Below are 13,517 nucleotides of genomic sequence, written 5' to 3'. Positions count from 1 at the left end.
TTTCTCCACCTCCTTGGTGACTCCAAGTACTCACACAGTCATCACTACTAGCCACGCACAGATGTCCACTTCTGCCTCCATCCACTCAACGCCAACAGGCACCATTCCTCCACCGACAACTCTCAAGGCCACAGGGTCCACCCACACAGCCCCACCAATGACGCCGACCACCAGCGGGACTAGCCAAGACCGGAGCTCATTTAGCACAGCCAAAACCTCTACATCCCTACATTCACACACTTCCTCCACACACCATCCTGAAGTCACCCCAACTTCTACCACCATCACCCCCAATCCCACCAGTACAGGAACCGGCACCCCTGTGGCCCACACCACATCAGCCACCAGCAGCAGGCTACCCACACCCTTCGCCACACACTCCCCACCTACAGGGAGCAGTCCCATCTCTTACACAGGTCCTATGACTGCAACATCCTTCCAGACCACCACTACCTATCCAACCCCATCACACCCTCAGACCACACTTCCCACTCACCTTCCACCTTTCTCCACCTCCTTGGTGACTCCAAGTACTCACACAGTCATCACCCCTACCCACGCACAGATGTCCACTTCTGCCTCCATCCACTCAACGCCAACAGGCACCGTTCCTCCACCGACAACACTCAAGGCCACAGGACCCACCCACACAGCCCCACCAATGACGCCGACCACCAGTGGGACCAGCCAAGCCCTGAGCTCAGTCAGCACAGCCAAAACCTCTACATCCCTACATTCACACACTTCCTCCACACGCCATCCTGAAGTCACCCCAACTTTCATCACCAACATCACCCCCAAACCCACCAGTACACCCACCAGAACCCCTGTGGCCCACACCACCTCGGCCACCAGCAACAGGCTACCCACAACCTTCACCACACACTCCCCACCTACACGGAGCAGTCCCATCTCTTACACAGGTCCTTTCACTGCAACATCCTTCCAGACCACCACGACCTATCCAACCCCATCACACCTTCAGACCACACTTCCCACTCACGTTCCAAATTTCTCTACCTCCTTGGTGACTCCAACTACTCACACAGTCATCACCCCTACCCACGCACAGATGTCCACTTCTGCCCCCATCCACTCAACACCAACAGGCACCGTTCCTCCACCAACAACGCTCAAGACCACGGGGTCCACCCACACAGCCCCAGCAATGACACTGACCACCAGTGGGACCAGCCAAGCCCCGAGCTCATTCAGCACAGCCAAAACCTCTACATCCTTACATTCACACACTTCCTCCACACACCATCCTGAAGTCACCCCAACTTCTACCACCATCACCCCCAATCCCACCAGTACAGGAACCGGCATCCCTGTGGCCCACACCACCTCAGCCACCAGCAGCAGGCTACCCACACCCTTCACCACACACTCTCCACCTACAGGGAGCAGTCCCATCTCTTCCTCAGGTCCTGTCACTGCAACATCCTTCCAGACCACCACGACCTATCCAACCCCATCACACCTTCAGACCACACTTCCCACTCACCTTCCACCTTTCTCCACCTCCTTGGTGACTCCAACTACTCACACAGTCATCACCCCTACCCATGCACAGATGTCCACTTCTGCCTCCATCCACTCAACGCCAACAGGCACCGTTCCTCCACCGACAACACTCAAGGCCACAGGGTCCACCCATACAGCCCCACCGACGACGCTGACCACCAGTGGGACCAGCCAAGCCCCAAGCTCATTCAGCACAGCCAAAACCTCTACCTCCTTACATTCACACACTTCCTCCACACACCATCCTGAAGTCACCCCAACTTCTACCACCGTCACCCCCAATCCCACCAGTACAGGAACCGGCACCCCTGTGGCCCACACCACCTCAGCCACCAGCAGCAGGCTACCCACACCCTTCACCACACACTCCCCACCTACAGGGAGCAGTCCCATCTCTTACACAGGTCCTGTCACTGCAACATCCTTCCAGACCACCACGACCTATCCAACCCCATCACACCCTCAGACCACACTTCCCACTCACGTTCCATCTTTCTCCACCTCCTTGGTGACTCCAAGTACTCACACAGTCATCACCCCTACCCACGCACAGATGTCCACTTCTGCCTCCATCCACTCAACGCCAACAGGTACCGTTCCTCCACTGACAACGCTCACGGCCACAGGGTCCACCCACACAGCCCCACCAATGACGCCAACCACCAGTGCGATCAGCCAAGCCCCGAGCTCAGTCAGCACAGCCAAAACCTCTACATCCCTACATTCACACACTTCCTCCACTCACCATCCTGAAGTCACCCCAACTTCTACCACCAACAGCACCCCCAATCCCACCAGTACAGGAACCGGCACCCCTGTGGCCCACACACCCTCAGCCACCAGCAGCAGGCTAACCACACCCTTCACCACACACTCCCCACCTACAGGGAGCAGTCCCATCTCTTCCACAGGTCCTGTCACTGCAACATCCTTCCAGACCACCACGACCTATCCAACCCCATCACACCCTCAGACCACACTTCCGACTCACGTTCCAACTTTCTCCACCTCCTTGGTGACTCCAAGTACTCACACAGTCATCACCCCTACCCACGCACAGATGTCCGCTTCTGCCTCCATCCACTCAACGCCAACAGGCACCACTCCTCCACCGACAACGCTCAAGGCCACAGGGTCCACCCACACAGCCCCACCGATGACGCCGACCACCAGTGGGACCAGCCAAGCCCCGAGCTCATTCAGCTCGGCCAAAATCTCTACATCCTTACATTCACACACTTCCTCCACATACCATCCTGAAGTCACCCCAACTTCTACCACCAACATCACCCCCAATCCCACCAGTACAGGAACTGGCACCCCTGTGGCCCACACCATGTCAGCCACCAGCAGCAGGCTACCCACACCCTTCACCACACACTCCCCACCTACAGGGAGCAGTCCCTTCTCTTCCACAGGTACTATGACTGCGACATCCTTCCAGACCACCACGACCTATCCAACCCCATCACACCCTCAGACCACACTTCCCACTCACGTTCCACCTTTCTCTACCTCCTTGGTGACTCCAAGTACTCACACAGTCATCACCCCTACCCACGCACAGATGTCCACTTCTGCCTCCATCCACTCAACGCCAACAGGTACCGTTCCTCCACCGACAACGCTCAAGGCCACAGGGTCCACCCACACAGCCCCACCAATGACGCCGACCACTAGTGCGACCAGCCAAGCCCCGACCTCAGTCAGCACAGCCAAAATCTCTACATCCTTACATTCACCCACTTCCTCCACACACCATCCTGAAGTCACCCCAACTTCTACCACCAACATCATACCCAAACCCACCAGTACAGCCACCAGAACCCCCGTGGCCCACACCACCTCGGCCACCAGCAGCAGGCTACCCACACCCTTCACCACACACTCCCCACCTACAGGGAGCAGTCCCATCTCTTCCACAGGTCCTGTCACTGCAACATCCTTCCAGACCACCACGACCTATCCAACCCCATCACACCTTCAGACCACACTTCCCACTCACATTCCATCTTTCTTCACCTCCTTGGTGACTCCAACTATTCACACAGTCATCACCCGTAGCCACGCACAGATGTCCACTTCTGCCTCCACCCACTCAACGCCAACAGGTACCATTCCTCCACCGACAACGCTCAAGGCCACAGCATCCACCCATACAGCCCCACCAATGACGCCGACCACCAGTGGGACCAGCCAAGCCCCGAGCTCATTCAGCACGGCCAAAACCTCTACATCCTTACATTCACACACTTCCTCCACACACCATCCTGAAGTCACCCCAACTTCTACCACCACCATCACCACCCATCCCACCAGTACAGGAACAGGAACACCCGTGGCCCACACCACCTTGGCTACCAGCAGCAGGCTACCCACACCCTTCACCACACACTCCCCACCTACAGGGAGCAGTCCCATCTCTTACACAGGTCCTGTCACTGCAACATCCTTCCAGACCACCCCGACCTATCCAACCCTATCACACCCTCAGACCACACTTCCCACTCACCTTCCACCTTTCTCCACCTCCTTGGTGACTCCAAGTACTCACACAGTCATCACCCGTACCCACGCACAGATGTCCACTTCTGCCTCCATCCACTCAACGCCAACAGGTACCGTTCCTCCACCGACAACGCTCAAGGCCACAGGGTCCACCCACACAGCCCCACCAATGACGCCAACCACCAGTGGGACCAGCCAAACCCACAGCTCATTCAACACAGCTATGGCCTCTTCTTCCTTCATATCCTCCTCGTCTTGGCTGCCTCAGAACTCTAGCTCAAGGCCACCGTCATCACCTATCACCACACAACTCCCCCACTTGAGTTCTGCAACCACTCCTGTTTCCACAACTAATCAGCTGTCCTCCTCATTTTCTCCCAGTCCTTCTGCTCCCTCTTCTGTTTCTTCTTATGTGCCCTCCTCCCACTCCTCTCCCCAGACTTCATCTTCTTCTGCTGGCACATCTTCCTCTGTCGTGTCCGCCCCCGTGCACTCCACAACCTTGAGCTCGGGCTCACACTCCTCATTGTTCACTCATCCCACGACTGCATCAGTGTCTGCATCTCCTCTTTTTCCTTCTTCTCCAGCTGCCTCTACTACCATTAGGGCCACTCTCCCCCACACTATCTCCTCTCCTTTCACCCTCTCTGCTCTACTCCCCATATCCACTCTTACCGTGTCTCCCACCCCATCCAGCCACCTAGCCTCCAGCACCACTGCATTTCCGTCCACGCCCAGGACCACGGCCAGCACCCACACCGCCCTTGCCTTCTCCTCTCAGTCCACCACCTCGCGGTCCACTTCTCTCACCACCCGAGTTCCCACATCAGACAGCTTTGTGTCACTCACCTCGGAGGTGACGGGTATTCCCAGCTCTCCAGTCACCAACCTTACCACCAGGCACCCTGGTCCCACCTCGTCGCCTACCACGCGGTTCCTGACCAGCTCCCTCACTGCGCATGGAAGCACCCCTGCTTCTGCCCCGGTATCTTCTCTCGGGACACCTACGCCCACCTCACCCGGTAAGTGGCATCTCTGTGGCCGTCCTCCTGGCCTCACCTCTGTGCTCATGACTCCTAGGCAGCCCCCGCCTCAGCTTACCCCTCATGGTCCTGTGATCGCAGGACCACACGCCTGTTCCCCGCCTTCCCTACACGCCTGCCAGGCCTTTCCACTCTCCTCTCCTGGGCACCCTCTATGCCAACGCTGTCCTGGCCAAGCAAGTGCCTGGCCTCCCCGTTGGGCCTTCTTCCCCAGCTAACCTTGAACTTTCCCTGCACTGGCTCACTCATGCCCAGTCACTGCTGCACTCCTGGCCTCCCCTCAGAGTGGTACCTGCCAAAAGCCTGCCCCTTTGGGTGCTCAGAGGATGTCAGGGCTGGCCAGACCCCAGGGTTCAAGCAGCAGAGCCCTTCCTCCAAGTGCAGAGAGAGACACAAAAGTCTGGCACAGCCCCTGCATCGCCCCGAAGGACCTGTTGAAGGTGGAGCTGGACCTGGCAACCAGGGCACCTGCTCCTTGGTGCTCATGCCAATTCTCTGGGCCACGGCTGTTCCCGGCCCATGCCTGCGAGCAAGTCCACTGCTCCCCAGGCCATGGGATACCTGGGACAGAGCACACCTCAGGCCTTGTCCACGTCCACCTCACTTCACATTCCAGGGATGTCCCTCCCTTCCCTCCTGGGCGTTCCTCTCACAGCAACCACCCAGGGACTAGGTCCCTCGCATGCATCGACCTCCACCAGGCGGCAACGCCACAGTTGCCTTCGTGGTCTCTCACATGGGTGGCAGCTCGTTGCTGCAGGCTGAGGGAATCTTGGTTTGGGTCCCTCCCTGAGACCAGGACTTGGGTGCAAGCTGTAGCCAGGGAGGTGACCCCAAGAAGCAGAGGTGAGGGAGCAGGAACCAGCTCGGAGGGGAGGGCAGTTGGGGACGGCAGGGCCTATGGAAGCACCCAGAGTCCTGACCCTCCCCGAGAAAGCCCTCTGCAGCGGGCAGGTAGGCTCCAGGCAACCTGTCTTCTCTGCAGCCAGGAAACGAAGCTGGGAGCAGCCAGGGGAGGGCACACGGGCAGCAGAGTCCAGCCTTTACCCCAGGACTCCTTTTCCACTTTTAAACCCACGCTCCCCAGTGGCGGTTTCTAATGCCGACGCTGCTACTGCCCACGTCGGTCCACCCTGCTCCGTGCTGCCTGCCACGTACCCAGGCCTCTCGCTGAGGCTGGCTGTCTGGGCCTTCCCCGCGGGCCCCCACCCCGCCCCTTCCAGGAGCCCAGACCACGGGGCCTGCTCCACTTCCCTCCTCCCCAGCTGGTGCACATGGAGCTCCCGCAACACCATCTGTCCCGCTCTGGGGTCACTGACACGGTGTCCTCGGCCCCCCTGCAGGTCCTCGGTCTGGCCAACCAGAAATGCCCATGCCCACAGGTCGGTGTTGAGGCATCAGGGAAGCTGGGGCCCAAGGGTGGCTCACACAGGCCCAGGGCTCAGTATCTGCTGAGTCTGCTGAGAAAATTCTCTACCTTGATGGACTCCAGCAGAGCGACTTTGAGGGGAAAAAACAAACTAGGATGTGGCTGGCCTTTGCCTTTGTGTGTGGCTGAGGTCTGAGCTCTGTGGGGCTCCACAAGGGGAGACCACACCTTGGGCAGGAGAGTCCAGAGACAGGTGGGGACCCCGGTCTCTAGCCAGGGCTTCCCTCCCTCCTGGCTCCATGCCCACCCTGGGCACTGCTAACCGTCCACTCTGCTACCAGGGGTCTGCAGCGTGCGGGAGCAGCAGGAGGAGATCACATTCAAGGGGTGCATGGCGAACGTGACGGTAACCCGCTGTGAGGGCGCCTGCATTTCCGCTGCCAGGTGAGTCCACAGGTGGGAGGCCTGCCCCACGTCCAGCAAGGTGCTCACAACCCCACCCCAGAGAGGTTCGGGCACCCCACCCAGGCACCTGCTGCCCCATCAGGTGAGCCACTCTGCGCTCCATCTGCCCAGCACCGCCCTGGCCCCTATGAGCCGGGACCTCAGCAGGGAGGTCCAGGCCTCTGTAGAGCAGCTGCCCTGGGGAGGGAGGGGCCTTATGCCCCTGCAGCAGCCATGACCCTGCTCTGTCCTGACTTCTCGGCAGCTTCAACATCATCACCCAGCAGGTGGACGCCCGCTGCAGCTGCTGCCGCCCCCTCCACTCCTATGAGCAGCAGCTGGAGCTGCCCTGCCCAGACCCCAGCACGCCTGGCCAGCGGCTCATACTCACCCTGCAGGTGTTCAGCCACTGCGTGTGCAGCTCTGTGGCCTGTGGAGACTAGCAGGGTCGCTTCCTGCTCTCCTGGGGCTGAAGGACTGCAGATGACAGACAGGAAAACACCCACCAGCCCCCTTCCCGCTTATGCCGGCAGCTGCTTTCCTGGTCACCAGGCCTGGCCCCCAAGTGCCCTGGGCCGTGGCTCACCTGGGGTACCAGTGGGAGAGAGGCTGCCAAGCAGAGGCTCAGACCACCACACTCCTGCAGACCCTGAGCCAGCAGAGAGGGACTGCAGCGGGCAGTGGCCACAGACCCTCCCAGGCACACAGGGCACTCCCGACCACCCCTGCCCACCGTCCAACACCTCCTAGCCCCTGAACTTGGCCCCAGCCCTGCCGGGCCCAGAACCCTGCAGATGAGGTCACAGAGCAGGCGCTCGACCAGACCCATCAGGGGCGAGGAGGGCACAGAAACCTGTGCCGAGATGGGGGCAAAAGGCCCAGGCAGCCACCGGCACAGAGAAGAGGAGCTCCCCAGAGTCAGGGAGGGCAGAGGGTGGCAGTGAGGGCAGGGCAGCCGCCCCCACTCCCAGCCAGGCAGAAGGCCCCCGCCAGCACCACACCCATCCCCAGCAGCTTGTCCTTGGGAGAGAGTGTCACCCGGCCAGAGACTCCAAATAAACTGGTTCTTGTCAAGGCACAGAGGCTGGTCCCTGAGCACTGCTTTTGCCTCTCCCCAGCCCCTTAGTAGGCACCTGACCCACACCTGCACCCTGCGGGCCCCTGGGATCTGCGATTGGGTGGGGCTGCCCCCAGCAGGGTCTGGGCTGGTAAGAGAAGCTGCCTCTGGCCTTGGGCCCCTGCCCTCCCTCCGCTAGGACTGTTCTGTCTCTGGCAAAGCCCACCGTCCTCCAGGGGCCACCCCCATCTGCCCGAGAACCCCTTCTGCACCATCTGTGGTCGGATCAACTGGAGGATCCCCACGGGGCCTCCCATTCCCCAGGAAAGAGCCCTGTGCTGCACCTCAACACACTGTACAGCGGGGAGCCCTGAGGCCAGGCTGGAGGGGTTCCCACATGAACTGAGTCCCAAAAAGCTCCACCGCACACCCAGAATCAAACTGGGGGAGCAAAGGGCAGGTCACTTTCTGATGCCTGCTGCCCGTGAGCCCACATGCTGAAGGACAGGCCAGGGACCTTGGGGTCTGTGCCTCACACGGCCCCCAGGGAGCTATGAGGGTTACGTGGGATGCCTTCCCCCCAAAGAAAGCACATGATCCGGGGTGCTGTTCTAGCCTTTATTTTTCTGTGATGAGGAGGGCCACACCGAGGGCCCCTCTGCAGCGCCACACAGGGAAGCGGTGCCTCGGGGAGCGGACTTTCCTCTGATGGCGGGAGGGGTCAAAAGATGCAGGAGATCCACGACAGCACACGCGGCCTGCAGGTGCAGCACACGGGCAGAGCACTGCCCAGCAGCTGCAACAGGAGAATGAGGGCCACACCACCCAGCTGCAGCACAAGCCCAGCACGGAGTGTCACGACACCTGGCACCGCCAGACCCAGAATGGCCAGTGCGAGAGGCGCACGCCACTGACATGGCTAGACTGTGATCAAAGCCCGACACGCCAGAAAGAGAGCCACAGACATCGTGGGATGCACACACCACACTGCAGGGGAGCTGTGGAGACCCTGATGGGTCCGTGAGCCCCTGCAGCTGCCCCAGGGACCCGCACAGCAGGCAACTGAGGGCGAGGGTGAAAACCCTCAAGCACGTGTGGCCACCCACCCTCCCTGCCTCCACAGCATGTCAGGAAGCTGGAACCCATGCTGGGTGTGTTTAGGACAAACAAGGCCACCATCCTAGGGACAGAGCGCAGGGCCCCAGCTTTGGCTCCTAGACCGGCCCCACTCTCTTGCCTCTCAGGTGTCAGACGTGCAGCCTGGGTGCTGAGTCCAGATGACAGGTGAGACACCAGCCGCAGGTGGCACACGACATGTGGCCACTTCCTGACCACACAGAGGCTTCCCTCCTCCACAGCCTCTCCAGAGACGATTGGACGGGGCCGGTGGAAGGACTCAGGCCTTCCACCTGAGTCCTTCCACCAGAGTGGCCTGGGGACGCCCACTCTGACAGGAAAGAGACGAGCACACCTCTGAGTCTTGCGCCACCAGCCCACACTTTACCCTGGAGTCCTGGGGGCCCCGCGGGGCTGGCAGGACGCTCCTCCCCTGGCTGCACATCTAAGGCCTCGGCGACTGCAGGAGCATAACAGACGCCCTTCACAAACAAGAGCTGGGGAAGGAAAACAATTACATCCAGCCAGGACACGTGGTTTTGCCAGAAGTCATTACAAATACAAATGTTTCTAAATTCTAGATTAAAATCCTGCCTGGGAAAACTGTCCAGCTGGGACTGCAGCAAAACCAGGGGTAGCTGCGCTCCTCCCAAGGGCCCAGGACGATGCCAGGTGTGCAGACACCAGGAAAGCCACACACCGAGGCTCAGCCCACGCCACGCGCGGCAGCACTGCTGCTCCCAGAGGCTCCGAGGCGGGGTGGGCGGCAGCACAGGCCATCTCAGTGACACTCCCACAAACGCCACGTTCACGCCAACTTCTAATTTCCCTTTAATTTGTAGATTTAACCACAGAACTGTCTCGATTTTTATAAAAATTGATCCCAAGATCCACCTTCTGCCGTGGCTGCCGCAGTCCAGGCTGAGCTTTTCCTCCTGAGCCACACACGTGTGTTCCTGTCCAGCCCAAAGGGGAGAGGTCTGGGGCAGCGGGGCGGGGAGGCGCCTTGTGCTGTGGCACTGGACACAGGGTGCTCATCTGCAGGATGGCCACGAAGACAAACGGCACAGACGAAGACAACGCAAGACACACGAGCCTGGTCTTCCATCCTCATGACTAAAACTGCGCTGAGAGCAATTCACATAATCTCTGAGAAACGGCTTCCTTACTCGTCCGCAGCGTGAGCCGGTACATCTGAAACAGAGAGCACAGCGGGTCAGCGGGCATGCCGAGGCTCACACAGCCCTCAGGTCCAGGACCCGCCATGCAGAACGCTGTGGGCCACGCCCAGGGAGGAGGCACCCACAGCTCGGCAGAGGCCTGAGCACCACACACACTGTCAGCACGAAAAGTGAGGGATGGCATGGGAGCGCCTGGCACCTCATACATAGCTGGTGGGAGTGTGAAGTGGCATGGCCACCTGGAGAAGCTGTGGGACGGCTTCTCGCAGCACTAACCACACACAGGCCCTGGGCAGCAGCAGCACTCCTGGGTGCCGCCTGAGTGAAACGGAGACAGGTGTCCGTCGACAGAATGGGACGTGGTGAGAAGGAACAACGCGGTGACAGAGGAGCAGCTGGGAGAGCCACCGCCCAGGGCCAGGCTGCTCCATGGTGGGACAATGCTCCATGGTGGCCAGCTGTGGGGAGGCTGGGATGCAACCACGTATTGATGGGGTGGTGGTCAAACGGGCACACAACATCTGTCAAAACTGACTGAGCTGCACTAAAGAGCTACACATCTCACCATGTACATTGTGCCAGAATAACAAGCAACTCAAGTGTGTTCAGCCATTTCCTGAGGGCCTGACCTGGGCTTGCAGGTTCGGCTCCAGGCGCAGCAGGCATCCGATCTGGGTGGTTTTCGTGTGGATGATTCCAGCTCCCACGAAATTCGCAGGATTGGGATCAACTTCTTCAAGAAGTGCAGAACCAAATCCAATGATCTGTCCAAAGAAACAGGAGAATGAGGACCCTGGCGCAGGGTCGCGGGCAGCGCGTCCCCCGGGGCCATCCCTCCAGACCTGACGCTGGGTCGGGGCTGCGTGTCCCCCGGGGCTGTCCCTCCAGACGCACTACCTTGGCTTTGGTGACTTCTGTGTCCATTGGGTGCTTTGCTTTGAAGATGTTCTGCACTTCCTGCTGCGGACTGTGAGGAATAGCAAAGGCGAGTGTTCTTAGCCAGGCCAGAGACCAAAGCCCATCTTTCAAACAAGCCCCATCCCCACCCCCGACCCCTACAGGAAACAGGTTTCTCACTTGCTCAACTGCTTCCAACGTTGAAAGAAATCCTGAGAAGCCATTTCTGTTGGCTGGAAGAATTTGTTGAGAGTGATGGGCAGCTGCACAGACACGTTCTGGAAGGTGCCCCCATACCTGCCAGCAGCAGCAGCAGAAAGAGACAGTCAGCTTCTCCTCTGAGAGCCCCAGGGACCAGGAAAGAGCCTGGAGTGAGAAGCATCCCCACCTACCGCCACCCACCAGAGCGGGTCGGGGGGGTGGCCGAGCCTTGAGTCCCCAGGGATCATGTGTGGCTCAGTGTCCAGTGTCACCCACTGGACACATACTGAGTATGTGTCCAGGGCCGCATACTCAGGCAGGATGTCCCTGTGCCTCACTTCTCCCTATTCATCTGTTTCCCAGAACTCCAAGTCTGTGCAAATAGTGTGATGTTTTTCCTTTAAAAAGGCAAAGGCATTTGCACAAAGAATGAAACAAAAATTTGCCCGTCTATGTTCCCGAATTCTACAGTATACAATCTTAAGTTCTCTGTATTTTTAATGTTAGCAAGTGTGCTTTTCTCAACACCCCTAACCTTGCAGACACCCGGCACGGGGCGGGCTGACTGTGTACACGCTATTTGTAGTCACTGAAAAGTGACAGTAATGAATGGTCGCAACAGGAAAATCCTCTGCTTTTAAAAAATAAGCAAAGTGGTATGATCTGAGCTCAACTGAGCAAAAAACGCACCCCCCAGGCCAGGATCCGAAGGAAACCAGCCGCCTTCACCCCACAGCTGTCATCCGGTACCAAGCCGGGCAGGTGGCGCGGGGGCCCTGGCTGTCTGCCACCCCATGAGGTGGGCCCCACGGTGCCCAGAAAGATCCTAGCAAGGCCCCATGTGGGAGCTGCCACCTGCGTCCCGGAGCCCAGGGCTTCGCCTCCCCTTGTTTCCTGCGCTCTGCAGAGCTGGGGCAGCAACAGCTCAGGCCGCATCCATGCACCGTGAGCACCGCATGCCCTGGGTCCCCTCAGGAAGGACACGGAGGCACAGTCATGGAGCCCAGGCACACAGCTCAGGCGCCCACACACGCCTTGGCCCGGGGCGCACAGACGGCTCTTACCTGAACTGAATGTTGAGGACTGGCGCCTCCGTGAAGTCAGACACGCACTCTATGTTGACCACCTGCTGCACCTGCGCGCCCCCCTCCACAGTCGGGTCCACGGGCTTGGTCTGCAGGTTCAGGTGTGCGTGCGTTAAGGAATCCAGCTGAGCAAGCCCCAGTGGCAAAAGCGGAAACGGGCCAGGCTACAGCCCCAGCAGGACCCGTGGAGGCAAGCACAGTCACCACGCTCCAGGACCACCAGCTATGGGTCGAGGGGCGGCCACACCACCCAGCCCTGCCCTTCCACCCAGACAATCCTCAAAACACTGTCTGTTTCTCACGCTTCCAAAATGGCTCCTCCATTTTAAAAAGTCACTTAGATTATATACTACTTGTCTGTTTTCACTCTGAGCCTCGGCTCTGGTTCTTACACACACAATTTTTGTCACCGTTAGCAGAAACTGGTGCTTAGTAGCACAGGAAAACTTTGAGAATCCCGGGAATAGCAGGCTCCTGAAACAGCGAGACGCAGAAAAGAGCCCCCGCTGCTGGGACCAGAGTTGTTTTCATGCCGGAAAACAAGGGTTTGCCTACAGCCTCTCCTGAAGAAACAGTGACAGCAGCAAAGCTGGGTCCAGGAGGCAGCGGGGTGCAGGCCTCTCCTTCCCTCTGGGTCGTGTGCCGCCGGCCACTCAGCTGCTGGGCTCGCTGCCGCCTCGAGCCAAGTGGACCCCGAGGGAGAGACCCCTAAAGAGGGGCGCAGCAGGAGTCAGAGCTTCCACTCCAGATTCCAAACAAAGTCTCTAATACACGTGATCCTACATGTGTATTTTTAATGACTGTTTTGAAACAGTTAGCTTCAACAGTCTGCATTAAAACATGTTCATGTTAAAATGAACACAGACCAGCCAGTGGCAAGGAGGATTCAGGTCACTGACCATAAATCCCCAGGTGTCACCATCTCTGGTCAAGCTGGGGTCTTCACGCTAACTCTATTTGACAGGCCTATCCTTAGAGGAAGAGACGTTAGCATCTCCCTCTTTTAGCTGAGGAAGTTCTAGTAACACTTCTGGCACTACGAAGGGAAAATCTTCAGTCTAAAAGCTCTGCCAGAAGCACACACAAGCT

At 58.9% G+C, this 13,517-nt stretch overlaps 2 protein-coding genes across 3 annotated transcripts in view; one reads left to right on the top strand and one right to left on the bottom strand.

The window, feature by feature from the left end:
* Window positions 1–8,153, top strand: part of MUC6 (mucin 6, oligomeric mucus/gel-forming) — a 34,849-nt gene extending 26,696 nt beyond the window's left edge. The window contains exons 33-36 of the mRNA XM_063670671.1: window positions 1,665–2,117; window positions 2,625–5,057; window positions 6,789–6,891; window positions 7,157–8,153. Coding sequence (XP_063526741.1) covers window positions 1,665–2,117; window positions 2,625–5,057; window positions 6,789–6,891; window positions 7,157–7,334 — 3,167 coding nt within the window. The 3' untranslated portion in view covers window positions 7,335–8,153. The remainder of the gene's footprint in view (window positions 1–1,664; window positions 2,118–2,624; window positions 5,058–6,788; window positions 6,892–7,156) is intronic.
* Window positions 8,154–9,882: 1,729 nt separating this feature from the next.
* AP2A2 (adaptor related protein complex 2 subunit alpha 2) overlaps window positions 9,883–13,517 on the bottom strand; it is an 85,987-nt gene continuing 82,352 nt past the window's right edge. For both annotated transcript variants that reach the window (XM_054439039.2, XM_054439040.2), the window contains exons 18-22: window positions 12,408–12,531; window positions 11,323–11,439; window positions 11,143–11,212; window positions 10,875–11,009; window positions 9,883–10,258 (exon numbers count right to left, since the gene is read on the bottom strand). In XM_054439039.2, the coding sequence (XP_054295014.1) occupies window positions 10,181–10,258; window positions 10,875–11,009; window positions 11,143–11,212; window positions 11,323–11,439; window positions 12,408–12,531 (524 nt within the window). In that variant the 3' untranslated portion in view covers window positions 9,883–10,180. The remainder of the gene's footprint in view (window positions 10,259–10,874; window positions 11,010–11,142; window positions 11,213–11,322; window positions 11,440–12,407; window positions 12,532–13,517) is intronic.

This window comes from Pongo pygmaeus, chromosome 9 (genome assembly GCF_028885625.2).
Source record: "Pongo pygmaeus isolate AG05252 chromosome 9, NHGRI_mPonPyg2-v2.0_pri, whole genome shotgun sequence".
In the NCBI taxonomy this organism is placed as follows: Eukaryota; Metazoa; Chordata; class Mammalia; order Primates; family Hominidae; genus Pongo; species Pongo pygmaeus.
This window is presented reverse-complemented; position numbering and strand designations above follow the sequence as displayed.